Source organism: Balaenoptera ricei, chromosome 9 (genome assembly GCF_028023285.1).
Source record: "Balaenoptera ricei isolate mBalRic1 chromosome 9, mBalRic1.hap2, whole genome shotgun sequence".
Taxonomy (NCBI): Eukaryota; Metazoa; Chordata; class Mammalia; order Artiodactyla; family Balaenopteridae; genus Balaenoptera; species Balaenoptera ricei.
In genome coordinates, this window is record NC_082647.1 from 5,874,453 (window position 1) to 5,892,247 (window position 17,795).

Genomic DNA, 17,795 nt, shown 5'->3' on the forward strand with positions numbered 1-17,795 from the left:
ATTTCCTAGGCCCACAGTCAAGGATTCCCAGAGCCTCATCAAGGTAGAAATAGACCATTCACACTGGCACACCGTCCCTGGATGCCATTTAGGTACACAAACAGTGTGAATATTTTTGTGATTCTTGATACAAGCTGTGGTTCAGAAACCATTTTGCCAATTTGTGGATGCCATTTAGTTACCGTCTGGCTCCCGTGTCCTTGGGTTGGCTCTGCTCACCTCCTCTTCCTAGTTTCCCTGCCAGTTTGTTCAACAGATTGATGGAATCCCTGCCGTACTCAGGACAGTGCTGGACTTGGCTAAGGCAAGTGTGGAAAATGACTAATGAGAGTCCCCCTCACCCACCAGCCGTCCTTCTGCCCTTGTGCAGGTGAACCAGGCACCTACATACGTCATTCTAAATAGAGGCAAAATGAGTCACAGTAAAGGCAGAAACGGGTGCTGAGTTATTACTTCTACTCTGATTTTGAAGCTCTCGTTTCCTGAAATCCTCTCTTTTCACTATTAAGTTAACAAGGGGTTTCGGAGTATAGTGGGTGAGAAAATAACCTTTTTCTTAGTTAAAAAGATAACTATACCACAGAATAAAAAAAAATTTTAAGAGATACACTTCCACTGCCTCAACTCCATTAATATAAAAGTTTAATTTTTTTGCTTGTTTCTCTTTGATCTTTTCTGTGTAAATACATGTTTTATATAATTATAATGCATAATTTTATAGTCTGCATTTTCACTGCCATAAACCTTTTTTTTTTTACTTCAACATAGTCTTCACAGTTATACTATTTGATGCTTTTTTCTCACTGGTATACCAATATTTAACAAGTTTTGTTGGAGGCAGATCTTTCTCCAGTTTTCAATGTTAGAAATAATGCCACATAATTGAACATCTCTGATTCAGGAATCCTACTCCTAAAATTTTTGTATGAGTGACTAATTCAACAGAGAAAAAGCTAGTACACAAACAGTATGAATATTTTTGTGATTCTTGATACAAGCTGTGGCTCAAAAACTATTCTAACAATTCATGGAGCCACCAGTGGTTTTACAACTGCACTTGTGTCGGGTGCTATAACGAAAAAATACTGGCTTATTTAGCAGCTATAAATGGTACTTTAAATTTGCTTTAATTTTCATTTCTTTGATTATCAGTAAAATTGAACCATTTTCCATATGTTATTTGCTGTCTGTATTTAGAGGTCATTTTCAGCACTGAGCTTTTGGCTTTTAATAAATCATCACCTCTGCTGCCTGTCACGGTGTCCCAGAGGGTGTTTGTCCCGAGGGCTCAGGGAGATACTGTATGTGAACTACTCTGAACAGGGCCCAGCCCATAATAGGCACACAGTGAATGTTTGTCTCAAGAAGATATAAAAGTAGGAGTATATTACATCTTTCATTCCTTCTCTTTCTCAACCGCAGGGAAATGAAGGGGGAATGCTTGTTTTGTTATTCAGCATATGAAAAACAAATTTTCATTTCAAGTTCTTTGATATAACTTCGGTATTTCTGAATGAACTAATAACCACATATAGGAAAGATCAAACTCAGAAGTTTGGGGAATTCCCTGGCGGTCCAGTGGTTAGGACTCGGCGCTTTCACTGCCAAGGGCCTGGGTTCAGTCCCTGGTTGGGGAAGTAAGATCCCGCAAGCTGTGTGGCGTGGCCCAAAAAAACAAACCTTTGAAGTTTAATTCTTCTGTGTGGTTTTAATTACATAAAGTCTCTCTGATTGCACTGTTTCAGTTTGAAAAAATAATCTCCAATCCCTATATACCTTTCAATGTAATACAAAAGCATATTGCTAATGTTAATAAATTCAGTTATTTTTAACTGGTAAGGTTTAGTTGAGTGTTTTAGTGGAAGGTATTTTTCTCCCTGCATATATATAGACTTTAAAAATGTGTGTTGTCTCTCTCATTGGTCTTAGGTTAAAAAGGCCTTCTTTGCCCTAGTAGCCAACGGTGTCCGAGCAGCGCCTCTGTGGGAGAGTAAAAGACAAAGTTTTGTAGGTAAGCGGCACGGGCCGGGGATCTGAAAGCCTGAATTAGTTCAAGAAGTGCTGGTTTGGAGTGCAGCCTAGGAGACATGTTACCAACCAAAGGACAGTCTTGCTTTTACATCCTGTGCGGTGGGACTGCTAGTAAATTCAAAACATTTATGTACCTGTGTGGAGTTTCTCTGGATTCAGCGCGGTTTTGGCTCTGAAGCCTCCTTGGTGCCTTTGCCGGTCCCCTGGTCCCAAGGCTGAGGCCCGACCTCTCCCTGTCGGCCCCTCCGCTCGCGTTCCTGCCGCGGGCCATCCCCACTCCCTCCCCGGTGAGCACTTTTCTGACACAGCAGATGAAACGATGGAAACGTGATTGGTACCTTTGATAAAGCGTTGTTACGCTATTTAAAATACCACGTAACTCACAGTATCTAAGCTCCATAATTTCTCATCTTATGAATCACAGTGGACAACGGGTGTCGTCCCTCTTAGGAGGCATCGCATCATTTTGAAATGACACTCCGTGTCCGCCGCCCCTTGGGCTGCAGCTGCCTCAGGGGGGAGGTTCACGCCTTCATCTCTGTAGTCCTGGTGTCCGGCACACAGTGGGCCCTTCATAAGTTGTGCCTGTGAAAGCCACTGTTTTTAGAAGGATTCTCAGAAAACAATCCAAGTGCTACCAAAAGTGTCATGTTTCTAGAGCTTATGGGATACTTTATCTTATTTTAAAGTATCCTAAATTATTTACATGTAGCCACAAGTCTTTTGTGATGTTTAATAACATTCAGAAAGTTTTGTCTTGGTGAACTGCCAACTACTGTGATTAATTCCATTAATTACTATCAGGTTTAATTTCAGCTAAATTTGTGTATCTTAGTGTGGTGTAGATAATTAACAGATTAATAGTTTTAAATAATAAGCTGTGCTGGTAGTCTTTAAAGTGTAATCTAGAAGGCTGTCTAGTAAATAAATATTCCAGGTTTGCTTATCATCTGAAATTTTTCTTTAATGTTTTCATAGTTTTATATTTAATATATAATTCTTTCTTCCAGGAATGCTAACAATTACAGATTTCATTAATATACTTCATAGATACTATAAATCACCCATGGTAAGTGCCAGAAATCCTTATGTCAAGTAAGTGGAGCTATATATTTCTCTGTATGTATTTAGAGCTGTGTGTGTGTGTGTGTGTGTGTTTGTGTTTGAAGATTTTGTGTTTTTCTTTTTTGGTACCAGCTTGGTGGTGCTGGTGGTTGATTTTTCCAAATATATATAATGTGCAGGAAACCTCAGTGTAAATCAGTCTGATATTTGAAGCTTGAAGAAGGTAGTCTCAGGAAGCATAAAAGGCAATAGCCTCTTTATTCAGCTTTCAGAAGTCCTCAGATTAGTGGAATTCTATGTGCTTATTTATTGCCTAGATAGTCTATAAATTTCACTAAATTTATGCTCTTTACCGGCATTCTGGGCATGCTGTGGTGTTGAGATCTGCCTGGACCCATGAATGAAGGAGGCCCCTCGCACCCTTCCGGACCAGGGGTGGCTGTCCCCAGTGAAGCCCACAGTGGAGATGAGAACAACACAGGCCTGACTTCCGGGCCTGCTGATGGGCACGCGGCTTTATGCAGTTACCCCTGAAATTTTATAAAAGAAATATATGGACTCTGTGCTTTTAAAGAAGTAAACATTTAAATTGGAGAAATTCAGTTTTGACATTTTTCTGCCACTTAAGAAAAGACTGCTACTGGCTAATTTTAGTGGCAGAACTCCCTGGTTCCTGGTCCAACTGTTTTATAAGAGCATAGTTTGAAAACTACATATGGCCTTTATCTAACACTATGATTTTTGTGATTCTACCAGCTTGTTTGGTTTTTGGTTTTGGTTTTTGTTGTTGTTTTTGAGTTGTTTTGGTTTGGTTTTGGTTTTTTTGGTCAAGGTTGGGGAAGGACAGAATTGTATACTTTGTTTTCTTTAACTAGTACTATTTTGGGTATCTAATAGGTAAAAGGCAATCCAATGAATACTGTTTTTACATGTAATGGTCAGTATTGCCCAATAATTAAATTCCTACATAAGATGGAAAAATAAGCTTCTGCTTAAGACATACTCTTAGAAGGAAGTTTTACCAAAGACTTCATAAGTATTCCATATTTATTTCACATGACATATCTGATTTCTTAAATACTGCCAAATGCAGCTGAATATTGGTTTTCCTTATAATGGTCAATATCTCTGCTTTTGGACTGGCAAAATCACAAATATGATTATTAAGTGGCTGCATTTTAATAAAATGCAGCTAAACCCCGTATAATAGATCTCAGTAGTAGTTAATTAAATCATAATTTCTAAAGAGCAGTTATATCTAAATATATAGTCCAAAGTTTTTCTTAATACTTGAGGATACATTTTTTTCCTCCATATTACACCTCATTTTCTAATTATAAACAGAAAAGTGCAATTGTGAAAGCTATGGCTTATTTCATTTTTAAGAATTCATCACTACTATATAAAAACACAATTGATTTTTATATAGTAACCTTTCATCTTGTAAGATTCAGTTATTCTAGTAGTCTTTTTGTACATTTGTTAGGATTTTTCTATGTACATAATGATGTTATCTGCAGATACAGTCAGTTGTACCCAACCCATTTATTGAAAAGACTTTCTTTTTGTCACAGAATTGTTTTACTGCCTTAAATGTGGGTCTGTTGCTGGGCTCTGTTCTGTTGTTCTACCTGTCTGTCTCTATGCCAATACAATAGTCTCTTGATAACTATTTAAAAAAAAAAAATGCCTGCTGATGTTATTGGGAGTGAGTCCGTAGATCAGTTTGGGAAGGAGTTGGCATCTTAACAATACTGAGTTTTGCAATCTGTGGACACGATATTTCCTTTTCTTGCTTTATTTCATTGACTAAGACCTCCAGTAGAGCGTTGACATCAAGAAAGCGGACCTGCTTCCCTTGTGTCCCATCTTAGAGGGAAAGCATTCAGTATTTCACTGTTACTTATGGTGTTAGCTGTAGTTTTTTCATAGATGCCCTTTATCATGTTGAGGATGTTTGTTCTTTTCCAGGTTGGCCAAGAGTGTTTCTCGTGAATGCATGTTGAATTGTGTCAAATGCTTTGTCTGTAGCTATTGGGATTATCATATTCTTTTTCTCCATTCTCTTAGATACTGTTTTTCAAGTACTTTTCTGTCCCCTCCCCCACTTTCTAGGATTCTAGTTACTCAGCTGAGACTCTTTTGTTTTGTAGGGGTTTTCCCAGTATTGTTTCCCCTCGGTGCTTCATTTCAGATATATTTTATTTCTGTGTCTTCATTTCCACTGTTATTTTCTCCACAATACCTTAACTACTATTTTTTTTCCTTTCAGATAGTGTATTTTCTGTCCTAGAAGTTCCATTTGGTTCTTCTTTATATTTTCCATTCCTTTCCTTACTATGTTCATGTTTTCCTTTAAATCCTTGAACATATTGTATCAGTTGTTATATATCTGAGAGATGTATATATATATATATATATATATATATATATATATATCAGATGCTCTTTCCTTCACCTGTATTCTGGGTCTGATTCTAAAGACTGGTTTTTCTCCTGTTATGGGTTACATTTTCCTGCTTCTTGGAAATGTAATAACTTCTAGTGGATGCTGGACATTGTTAATGTTATGTGGTTGAATATCTGTATTGTCTTCCTTTAAGGAGTTGGAGTTTGTTTGGGCAGGCAGTTAAATTACTTGCAGGTCCTTTTTTAAAAACAGTTTTTATTGAGATACAGTTCATATATCCTGTATTTCACCCATTTAGTGTATACAATTCAATGGCTTTTAGTATATTCAGAGTTGTGCAGCCATCACTACAGTCAATTTTGGAACATTCTCATTACCTGAAAAAGAAACTTCACACCTTTAGCTGTGACACGCCACCAGTCCACCATCACCGCCAGCCCTAGGCAACCACTAATCTACTTTGTCTCTGTAGATTTGCCTATACTGGACAACTCATGTAAATGGAATCACACAATATGTGGTCCTCCGTGACCGGCTTCTTTCACGTAACATAGTGTTTCCAAGGTTCCTCCATGTTGTAGCATATATCAGTACTTCATTTCTTTTTATTGCCAAATGATATTCCACTGTATGGCCATACCACATTTTACTTATTGATCAGTTGACGGACATTGAATGGTTTCCACTATTTGGCTATTGTGAATGATGCTGCTATGAACAGTCATGTACAGGAGCTTATGTGGATATATGTTTTCATTTCTCTTGGGTGTAGACCTTGAGTAGAATTTCTGGGTCACATTGTAATCTGTGTGTAACTATTTGAGGAACTGCCGGACTTCTCCACAGCGGCTGCATCATTTTACATTCCCACCAGCAGTGTGTCAGGGTGCCAGTTTCTCCACGTCCTCGCTGACCCCTGTTACTGTCTCTCTTTTTGATGATAGCCATTCTAGTGGATGTGAATTGGTACCTCACTGTTACTTTGATTTGCATGTCCCCGATGGCTAATGCTGTTGAGTATCTTTTCACGAGGCTTGTTTTTAAGCTTTGTTCGGGTGTTAAGCGTTACTCTGGCTGGTTCACTTCTACTAGTACTTCTGGGATCTCCATGGAATTCCCTGGTTGTTCAGCAAGGACCTTTCACTCTGCCTGGTGAGAAGGCAAATGCCTTCTCGCCCCGTGCACGCCCGGCTTAGTGTTCAGTCGGGGCCTCAAGGCAGTCTCTGCGCAGGCTTCTTTTCTCTTTCTGCACAGCTCCACCTTGTCTGGTAGTCTGTCCTTCAGTTTCCATCCGGCCCAGTCGGCCCAGACTTCGGTTTCTACCTCCTCAGCTCACTGAGACCTGCTCCACTGGGGGTCAGCTGCCTGCGTCACACTCCGCAAAGCGCCTCTCAAGAGGGACGTGGCGGTCACGGGGCTCAGCTTGCTTCCCTTCTCTCGGGGACGACGGCCCTGCCTCGCGTGTTGTCTAATGTCTGAAAACAGTTCCACGTATTTTTTCCCATCTTCTAGTTGTTTTCAGCAGGAGACTCCGTGTGGTCCCATCTACTCCATCATGGCTGATAGAGCTCTGTTAATATTTTAACCACACCTTTTTCACTGTTTTGTTGTTGTTGTTGTATGGTTGCTGAATGGGTTTCAGTATCATTTTTAACTTACCACAGTCTATTGAGAGTTAGTATCGGAATTATATGGAAAATACAGTTCCATTTAATCTACCCCTATCGTTTTTGTTTTAAACAAAATGAAGGGTAAAAGGGAAAAAATTAGTTTCTTATATTTACCCACATAGGTAGCATTTCCTGTTCTTCTCTGTGGATCTACAGAGTCACCGTCTGTTGTCATTTCATCTGGAGAACTCCCACCAGCATTTGTATGGTCCACACTGGTGATGAATTATCGCAGTTTCTGTTTGTCTGACAATGTCATTATTTCATCTTGATTTTTTTTTTTCATCTTGATTTTTGAAGGACAGTTTTGCTGTTTTATAGAGATTGAGTTAACTGTTTTTTGGGTTTTGGTTTTTTTTTCTTTAACACTTTAAGGATGTAATTTCGTTGTCTTCTGGCCTCACAGAGCTTCTGATAAGAAGTCGGTAGAAATCTGTATCCTCGTCTCCTCTGTGTAAGGCACCATTTCTTTCTGGCTCAAGGCTTTCTCTTTAACCTTGGACTTCAGCTGTTAACTGTGATACGTCTTTGTATTTATCCTGTTCTGGGTATGTTGAGTTTCCTTGATCTTCTAAGTTGCTTTTCTACCTGATTTGGGAAGTTTTGGGCTGCTGTTTCTTCATTTTTTTTTTATATCCATCTTTCTCTCCTCTCCTGGGACTTCGATTCCTTGTATATTAGACCCCTTGATACTATCCCGTAGCCTCAGTTTTTAGTGTCATTGATCTCAAGATTGGATAATTTCTGTTGCTCTATCTTAAACTCACTAATTCTTCCTTGGGTGATCTCCAATCTTATTTTCAAACCTTATTTCTACTGAATACTTCTTTTCAGTGAGATTGGGAGCTTAAACATGAAAGATTTTGTAGCTTCTTTGTAAAAATTTCTAGGCTGATTTTCCACAAAATCGGAATGGAACTTCTAAATTATAATTTGATGTATATTATGGAAAGAACTCTTTATGACGAGACCCAAGGCTGCTACCTTTCCTATCAGCCACTGTATTTACATAGATGTAGGTACTGTATACCTCTTTTTTTTTTTAATTATTAAATTCTGTGCTTGAGCGGTGGTTGCTTCTTCCCTGCCACCTACAGAGCCTGCCGTGGTGGCACTTCTTGTTTCTCCTCCCCTGCTGACCTGCCCACTCAGTTCTCTCTTTCCTTCCTCCTCGCCCCTCTGCTCGTCCCCCTGTGGCTTCTCTCCTTCGGAAATCTGAGTCCACTTCCTCCACGTGCACGTTCTCCTTCAGGTCCTTGGTCCTTGCCAGTTGAAATTCAGGTCTTTCAGAATCCTGCTGGAGAGCCGCCTCAGTGATGGAGAACCCTGTGCCATCTCCCTGGAGCAGGATTAGTCACTGTTTCAGCGCCCCCATTAACTAACCCACACAGCACTTTTCATACTGTATTCTGATTAGTTGTAGGGCAGTGTTTCTCAGCGGGGAGTGATTTTGCCTCCCAGGGGACGTCTGACAACATCTAGAGACATTTTTTATCCTAGCTGGGGGGGGGGGGGGGGCGCTTCTGCTGGGGTCTGGTGGGCAGAGGCCGGGCATGCTGTTCAGTGTCCTACGGCGCACAGGACAGCCCGACAACAGAAGCGTCCAGCCTCACGTGCCCGTAGCGCCGAGGTCAAGAAAGGCTGCCGTAGGGGCGTCTGAGGTTCTTTCTTGTTAGGTAGTTCTTTGAGGTAGAGACTGTATCTTACTCAGGTTTGTACCTTACACACACACAGACACACACACGCACACGCGCACACACACACACACACCCCTTCCCAGCTTGCCAGCGCCAAACACCCCCCGTTCACAAGAGACCCCCGTGTTAGCTGAGTCATGGCCGTGCTGGTGGCCGTAGCTGAAGCTCCGAGGGGACTGTGCAGGCAGAGCACGGGCATCGCCTCAGGACCGCCTAAGTGAGACGCAGACCAGGGTGGTTCTGCTTGCAACTGTGTGAAAACCGGGGCCTCGTCTTCCTCAATTAGGCTTTTTCTCTGTCGTGGATGTTGTTCAGTCACCTGGCATCAAAATGGGGGGGGGGGGTTCTTACTTAGTCATTCATCTCTATTTCCCCTATTGTATTATTCTCTAAACCTTTTGGTTCTTCCTTTCAGTTGCCCCTACGTTCCCACAGTCACCATTCGAGACCTAACTGACCTGACACTCGGTTTTGCACCTGCCTCTGGTGCTGTCACGTCGTCCCACTGCTTAAACCCATCCGTGCTGGCCTGGCTTTCTCTCCCAGACACGGAGCCCACCTCGGGTCGTTAGTCCCCAGACTCCTCGCTCCTGCCCCCCAGCACCGTCTCCTTTCTGTGTGTCGGGAACGTGAGGAAGTCCTTTTCCTCTCCGGGCCCTTACGAGTCTATCTTCTTTTATGTAAAGTCCACTCATCATGCAGAGCCTGGCTGAAATCTGCCTCCTGAAGTTTTCCGTGCCTGACCCTGACCTCTGCTCATCCCTCCTCCCCCTGCACCCCCTGCACTAAATAAGCCTTTTAGAGTGCGCTCTGATACGTACGCCTTCTTCTTGGTGGTTTCTTGCCACTTGTTGGTGGCGTTTCAGTATAGGACTGTCTTCATGTTGCCAAGTGGATTTTAAGCTTCAGGAAGAGGCCAGGTTTTCCTACTGCAGGGCCCCCAGGAGTCCCAGTGCAACACTGCAGGAGGCAGAGTGGCTTTCTTAAGCTGAGCCGCAGCGGAGGCTGCAGCAGGTGGGGAGGCCGTCCACCTCAGGCTCACAGAGCACGTTGTCCTCACGGGAGCTGAATGTGGAGGGCCTCCTCTCCAGCTGTTTAGGAAGGGAAGCAGATTCAGAGGCCTTAAGTACTTTGACCCAAAGCAGCAGCCAAGATGCAGTGATGTGAGTGGTGACGACTCCGGGTGACTAAGTGCTGTACCCACCGCCCAGCCTCCAGGCTCTCCAGGCTCTCCAGGCTCTCCAGGCTCAACGCCCTCTCTGCCTTTGTGACGACGCCCATGCGGCCCAGGCATAACCTGACCCAGCAGCTTAATTAGCACATGATTTAACCAACTGCCCTTTTAAAATTAGAGATGCTAAAAATCTTATGTATCCTTAGAAAGAAGGAATGTGTGTATATGTGTGTGTGTGTGTGTAGGAATGTGTGTATATGTGTGTGTGTGTGTGTGTCGGTGTATGTTTTAAAATTCAAGTGTATCAGAAATTTTCAAATTAATGAAAATATTGTGTTGGTTTATGTTTTAAATTTATAAAACATTTGTCTTCAAAGAAAGGTAGAGCACGTTTTATCTCTCATTTATATTTCTAATATTTCTGAGTTATCTTGATTGTTTCCATCTGCTGAATTATGGGACTCAGCAGTAGTTATGAAATAGTAATTTCTTTTTTTTCCCTTATGTTGTGTGTTAACATTTGTAAATAAGAGTTTTTCTTATTTCTAGGTACAGATTTATGAATTAGAGGAACATAAGATTGAAACATGGAGGGGTAAGCACTGTTGAGTGTTAAAAACCTTTTAATATGAGGGAAAAAATGTTCTACATATGTATAAAATGTTTTAATTTCACAGGTCCTCTTCTCTCTGCTTAATAATTGACTACATTAAGACATTTATTTCTATATTAATTTTGATAGTATGCCATACTACTATAAATATTACCCAGTCTGTTTAGTACACATGTATAGAGAACCTATAACAAGTCTTTAGACTAAGGCTGGGATATAGATGGGATATAGTAACTAGTGCCCGAGTCTCTGGCCCCCAGTGGAGCCACCATTCACCACTAAGTATTACCTTCCAAATCTTTGCCTTTGTATAGAAAATGCAACAAAGGAATGCCTGAAATTAACAAAAGCAAGGATCTGTTCCTATTTAAATTCAATCATTATTTCTTTACATTATTATTATTTCTTTACAAATTATGGAGACAAGTAGAACAAGTGAACCTTAAACTAGATGATTTGGATAAAATCACATGAAAATAACTTCAAGATCGCTTTCTTTTGTTTGCAGCATTGAAATTCACCCTTCATAATCACAATACCCTTTTCTGAAATGGAGCCATTTTTTAAATTGTAATTTCATGATTGTGAAATTGTTCTGTCTTAATGAGACCCATCCTGCTGGGTTGGTACAGAGGGGGCAAAGGACCAATCAGTAAGAATATCCTAGATAGGAGCCTGTGATGGGGATCCTTGAGGAAGAAGCCTTTGTAGGGTGTTCAGGGAGAAGCCTACATGAGAAATTGAGGGGCCAACTCAAGGAAATTTTTTAATTTAAAACTGAGATTTAGCTTTGTACTCCCATTATCTGCTTGGTATGATAAGCACCCCCTGTGACTGGCTGTGAGATCTGAACATCCGTTAGAATGCTCTAAAGAGGGCTGGGCCTCTTTTAATCCCATATGATTTAGAAGTTTCATTGAACGATATATTTGATTTATGATAGCTTTATCAAGTCAGACCAAACAAAGTAAGTCAACATGGGATCCACATGTTAGCAGTGCCTATTATGCAGTGAATATATATATTTTAGCACCAAGACAGATACTTTTTAATAAATTCTATTGTATAAGTCACGTTAGACCGAGGTTTAAGCGTATTTACATTTTGATATTACATGGTATTTGGTAGTAATAATAATAATAATAATAATGTCGAGATTTTCTTGAATGCCTTCTGTGTAGAAACCTCAGTAAAACAAATTAATTACAGTTTATCTTTACAAAGATAATGTCTACATACTAGAAAGATCCCCAGATACAGTAGATCAGGCTTTGGTGTGGAAAATAAAAACTTAATAACATTTAAAGAACAAAGTTTGTTATAACTTTTATTTTATCTTTTAACTTGTGAAAATTAGTTTTAAAGGATTTCATAAAGTCTTCATTCGTTGAGGGTGACAGTGACTTGGTACCATTCTAGTGACCTCTGCTGGTATTGCTGTTTTATCAGATTTCTTGACTTTTCTTCTGATTTTTACAGCATCTATTGTAATACTGTTTTTTAAATACTTAACTTTTCCACAAAGGCAACATCCTGAAACAGTTTGGAAGTTGTTTAATAATAGCCATAACTATAAGTAACACAATAGTTGTCAGTAAATTAATTCGATTTGGGTTTTTAATCCTTCTAATTATTACCTGTAAATTGAAGGGTATTTTAATTTATGTAATAATTACAAACAGCAAATATATTACTAATTACATATTTTCTTTCTATAAATACAGAGCTTTATTTACAAGAAACATTTAAGCCTTTAGTGAATATATCTCCAGATGCAAGGTAAACTTGTAAAGTTTTTCTCCTTTGAAAACATTCCATTCATTCACATTCATCTGTTTTGTTACCATGGGTGATAGATTTTTTTTTTTTTAATCTAGATAGGGCCCAGCCTCCTTAATATTAAATTCAGTAAGCTTAGAGACAGACAGTAGAAATCACAGCCATTGTTGGTCCAAAGGACTGATTGATAATGAACTAGGAAGATGGTCATACTGAGCAGTTTGAAAATCCAGATCACCTGCAGCAGAAACCCACTAGGGAGCTCATTAAAGCTGCAGATTCCTGGGCTCTTTTCCCAGTCAGTCTTTGGAGGGTTTTAGTGCCCCGGAATGTGCATTAAAACAACTCCCCCAGGGGTCCCAACATGCACTGAAGTTGAAAAATCAGTCTCCTTAGGCACTGGTCCAGAGGTGGTCAGAGGATGGGGCTGCCCACAAGTGTTGACCCAAGCCTTCTGGGACGGCTCGGATACATTTTCAGAAATAAAAGCATTCTTAAAACTAGTGCACTAGTGAGAAAAAGTGGAATATTGATTTTTATTATTTTATTTCCAAGTCCTAAAAAACAGCTACGCCCAGCACACCTCCTTGTCGGCAGTCACAGGAGCGGCTGGAGCAGCCAGCAGTGGGCTGGCTGCGCACGGAAGCGGCCAGTGGGCCGCGTGAAGTCAGAGCGGCCAGTGCACGGGGCCGCGGCCACAGCGCCCTCTGTTGCCAGGGTCGTCCGTTAGCTTCCCGAGGGGTTAGCTTCTGTCATTTCTCAAATAAAAGCATCAAACCTGCTATTAAAAAAACTGCTCTCCTAGAGATTTTTGTAGTTCACACTTGGATTTGAGGCTTATTAACAGATTATGGAAAATCGAAAATTTTGCTGAGATCTCCAGTTTACAACTTTTCTAGAACGCTGTTTTAGGTCAGTCAACCTTTTAATATTGTAATTTAAAGAAAGACACTGAAAGTACGTTTAAAGCAGGGGTGGTCCAAAGTTTTCTAATTCTTCTTTAAAGCCTCCTAACAACTGTAATGGCTTTTCCCGCAGCCTCTTCGATGCTGTACACTCGTTGATCAAAAATAAAATCCACAGATTGCCAGTTATTGACCCTATCAGTGGGAATGCACTTTATATACTTACCCACAAAAGAATCCTCAAGTTCCTCCAGCTTTTTGTAAGTAGTTTTTAGTGTTTCTAAAGACATAGCTGCATCTACTTTAATTTACTTCAAGTAAATTGGCTCCTGTTACCCTCATAGAAGAAATCGATAGTTTTGAGGTCTCCATTTCTAAACTTCAGTTTCTCAACTCACTACTATTTGAATTGTACATTCTCAAAGTTGATTCCAGTTAAAAAGTAATCACCTTTCAGTGCAAGTTAAAAACACTTGGAATTCTCTATTTAAGTGAGAATATTTTATCACCTAAAATGAGGAGAAGCAAAGCAGTTCGCGAGTCAGTCTGATTAAGGAACTGCTTACCCAAGATAGCTTGAGCCAGACTGCCTTATGATGCTTTACTGGTGTCATGGTTGGGGACATGCTCAGAAGTCCTGGCCCCAGGATGGTCTTATTATTTACTGCAGCAGTGATAGAAGAGCCCAAAGCAAATAAAATTTTGACAACGGAATACCATGTTGGTCCAAATCAGGGCTATATTGTCTGTAGGTTTTCTCAACTGCATCGGAAATGAGATGGCTTCATAATCATCCAAAACTCAGAACCTCTTTGGTCGGCAGTATTAAAAAGAGGCTCAGAAGGGCCAGAGTGTTCACAGGAGGGCTTTCATTTTTTCCTTTTAATTACATGCACTGAAGTTGAGGTTATAAGTAATTGGTCAGCTAGAACCAGTACGAGGCCTCATTCATGGTTCAGAAGAGATCATATTAAGAATCATTTTTTTAAAAGAATTTAGTAGACATTAAAAATCTACATCAAGTTAGCTTTCCTGTCTTCTCCACAGCTTCAAATAAGGAAATAGAGCAGATTTCTAGTGTGGCGTGAAGGAGCCCAGGCTGCTCCGACCTCAGCGCAGAGGGTTTAAGTGATTGGGAGAAATGCCTTGTCCGTCAAACCAGCCCTCTATTTTAATAGTCTGTGTAAATGTAACACTCATCATGTTTAAATAAACACTAAGAAAGAATGTAGGAAGGAGAAGAGTAACTTACAAAAAAGCATGAAGTTTGGTAAATAGGCAGTCTAGGGAAGAAGAATTAAGGAGGCGGGGACATTGTTGGTCGGACTTCCTGTCTGCCGTGGGCTGAACGCATGCAGTCGCCTGGGCGCTGAGCTTTAACAGGACCCAGGGCGGGGCTGTACCAGGCTCTTAGCCCATGTACCCCCTTAGAGTTGCCATTTTAAAACAATACTAATCATGAGAGGAGCATTACGCTGTGTCAGGCACTTCACATGATAAATCTAACCCTAGCCACCACCCTCTCAGGTAGGTATTTTTAGTCATCCGATTTGGAAGCGATAACGTTCAGCAAGGTTGCGTAGCTTTGCCACGGTTGCCAGTTGCCGGTGGCGGTGGTGGAGCAGCCCTCCCTCCAACGGCGCCGCCCGTCCGTGTCCGGAGGTGGCTTAGATCCTCGGGGTCAGGGCGCCTGGCTCACAGGGCCGACCGCGCCCGGAGGCCCAGCGCATTTCCGTGGCCGCGCTGCCGTCGAGGAGGCACAGCCTGAGACAGGCCTTTGGCATCTTCTCCCCTACAAGTAGAGGAGGTGGCCTCCGCCAGTACTGTCTTATATTTGGGCCAATATGGTAATTAGAATCATGCTGTTAGAGTATTCAGCTAGGGATTTTCAGATAAAAATGAAGAATTTTAAGTAAACTCCAGAACCTGATTTTTACTGCCTTGAGATCATGTTCCGAGAAAAAGTAGCGTTGCCCTGAGAGATATCTGACAGTCAGCCTAAGTGTGCAGATGGAACAGGGGTTTATCCTGCATCGAGATGGGCTAGATGACCTAATAGGTCTTTCTTTTTTTCTCTCTAAATTTCTAGGATTCTCATGATTTGAATATTGATGAACTCTTTGACTTGAACATTTTGTTTCTTCTAATTGTTCATCTTTTCCTGATAATTATAAGGTACACCAGGAGGATGGAATCAACTGTACCCTTTATAAAAGGTGGATTTTTGAAACCATAGACCTTATTTTGTTTTAGTCAAACATGATCCTAGACTTCTCTCTTCTGACTTCTCCCTCCTCCTTTAAAACAGCCCGTGAAAAGAAAAGTTAACTTTTAAATGTTCTTTTAATTCTGTTCAGTTGGCTTGTTCTTGTTCCTAGTAGACAAAAATTGGAGTCCTCCAGTGGAGAATTCAGGATGTAGAGGTGGGATGGTGTGGGGACTAGCTTAGCAGCTCAGACAGCCACCATCAAACGCTTTGGGTTTGGAAACGTGTGGGTTCTTAATAAACATTACTTAATGATGACAGCAGGACCATGAATTTAACATGAATAATTTAAGAAGATTCTTGGTGGCTGATGGGTCTTAATTTCCAAATAGACCTGTTGTTCCCTTCTGTCCGGTTTTCCAGTGGGTGGAGAGAAGGAGAAAATGTTACAATGTTAGTGCTTTGCAGTATTTTTACTAAGTAGTTAAATATAAGCGTAAACATATAAGCTGGCTTGAACAAAAGACACAGTTCTTGTATGTAACATTTTCACGTTAATTCAGATATCCGGGTGGATTGTTAGAAAAGACTAATTTGTTGCACATAGTTTTTCATCGAGTGTGGACGTGTGAACACTGAAAAGGTCTGCTCTGGCTCTAGAGCATCTGTGCCCGTCTTCCTGTCTAGATGTCTGATATGCCAAAGCCTGCTTTCATGAAGCAGAACCTGGGTGCGCTCGGAATCGGGACCTACCACAACATCGCCTTCATACACCCAGACACTCCCATCATTAAAGCCTTGAACGTCTTCGTGGAAAGACGAGTGTCAGCCTTGCCTGTTGTGGACGAGTCAGGTCTGTGTGCTGGGCCATAGCAGTTGAACAGAAACAACGGTTTATCTCCTTAGGGTAAAACTATTGTTAAATGACCTGGCATATCAGATAAGTGGGGAAATGAAAACTTAGACCAAGGAGTACTCAGGAGAATAAGAATTTTATACTGGCTTATTTTCACATTTTCCATTAAGATATGATTTCATGTCCCTTTTAAAATAGACAAGTTTATTTTGTTTAGCAATATTTAATTCTTAGTAAATATCTAGTTAAGATTGATATTAAATGCTGTTTTTTGTTTCTAAGACATTATTCTAACATACATTTTTATTTTTAGGAAAAGTTGTAGATATTTATTCCAAATTTGATGTAATTGTAAGTATTTTTAATTTTGTTAAACCTGTCATCTAGAATGCATTTAAAGCATATTCATTAGTCTGTTTCTTGTGATTTTTCCTACTTTAATGATTCCTAGCTTCTTTGAGGATGAGGACCTTATCAGAATTCCATAGACTCCCCAACAGTAATTGTACTTTTAATATTCATTGGTTTAGCAGTGAGTAACATATTAGTAGCATTTTATTTTTTTTTAACTTTTTATTTTATATTGGAATATAGCCGATTAACAATGTTGTGACAGCTTCAGATGCACAGCAAAGTGACTCGGCCATACATACACATGTATCCATTCTCTCCCAGACTCCCCTCCCATCCAAGCTGCCGCATAACATTGAGCAGAGTTCCCTCTGCTATACAGTAGGTCCTTGTTGGTTATCCTTTTCAAATATAACAGTGTGTACTTGTCAATCCCAAAATCCCTGACTATTCCTTCCCTCCACCTTCCCCCCCACCCCCGTAACCATAAGTTCATTCTCTTAAGTCTGTGAGTCCGTTTCTGTTTTGTAAGTACATTCATTTGTATCATTTCTTTTTAGATTCTCCATATAAGCGATATCATCTGATATTTCTCTTTGTCTGACTTACTTCACTCAGCATGACAATCTCTAGGTCCATCCATGTTGCTGCAGTGGCATTATTTCATTCTTTTTTATGGCTGAGAAATATTCCTTTGTATGTATGTACCACATCTTCTTTATCCATTCCTCTGTCGACGGACATTTAGGTAACTTCCATGTCTTGGCTATTGTAAACAGTGCTGCAGTGAACATTGGGGTGCATGTATCCTTTTGGACCATGTTTTTCTCCAGATATATGCCCAGGAGTGGGATTGCAGGGTTGTATGGTAGCTCTATTTTTAGTTTTTTAAGGACCCTCCATACTGTCCTCCATAGTGGCTGCACCAATTTACATTCCCACCAACAGTGTAGGAGGGTTCCCTTCTCTCCACACCCTCTCCAGCATTTACTGTTTGTGGATTTTTTGATGATGGCCATTCTGACTGGTGTGAGGTGA

General features: G+C 40.6%; 1 protein-coding gene across 8 annotated transcripts in view; it reads left to right on the forward strand.

Moving 5' to 3' along the window:
• PRKAG2 (protein kinase AMP-activated non-catalytic subunit gamma 2) overlaps positions 1-17,795 on the forward strand; it is a 284,802-nt gene that overhangs the window by 255,389 nt on the left and 11,618 nt on the right. For all 8 annotated transcript variants that reach the window (XM_059932996.1, XM_059932994.1, XM_059932997.1 and 5 more), the window contains 7 exons: positions 1,930-2,011; positions 3,042-3,100; positions 10,597-10,642; positions 12,385-12,439; positions 13,478-13,604; positions 16,238-16,403; positions 16,720-16,757. In XM_059932996.1, the coding sequence (XP_059788979.1) occupies positions 1,930-2,011; positions 3,042-3,100; positions 10,597-10,642; positions 12,385-12,439; positions 13,478-13,604; positions 16,238-16,403; positions 16,720-16,757 (573 nt within the window). The remainder of the gene's footprint in view (positions 1-1,929; positions 2,012-3,041; positions 3,101-10,596; positions 10,643-12,384; positions 12,440-13,477; positions 13,605-16,237; positions 16,404-16,719; positions 16,758-17,795) is intronic.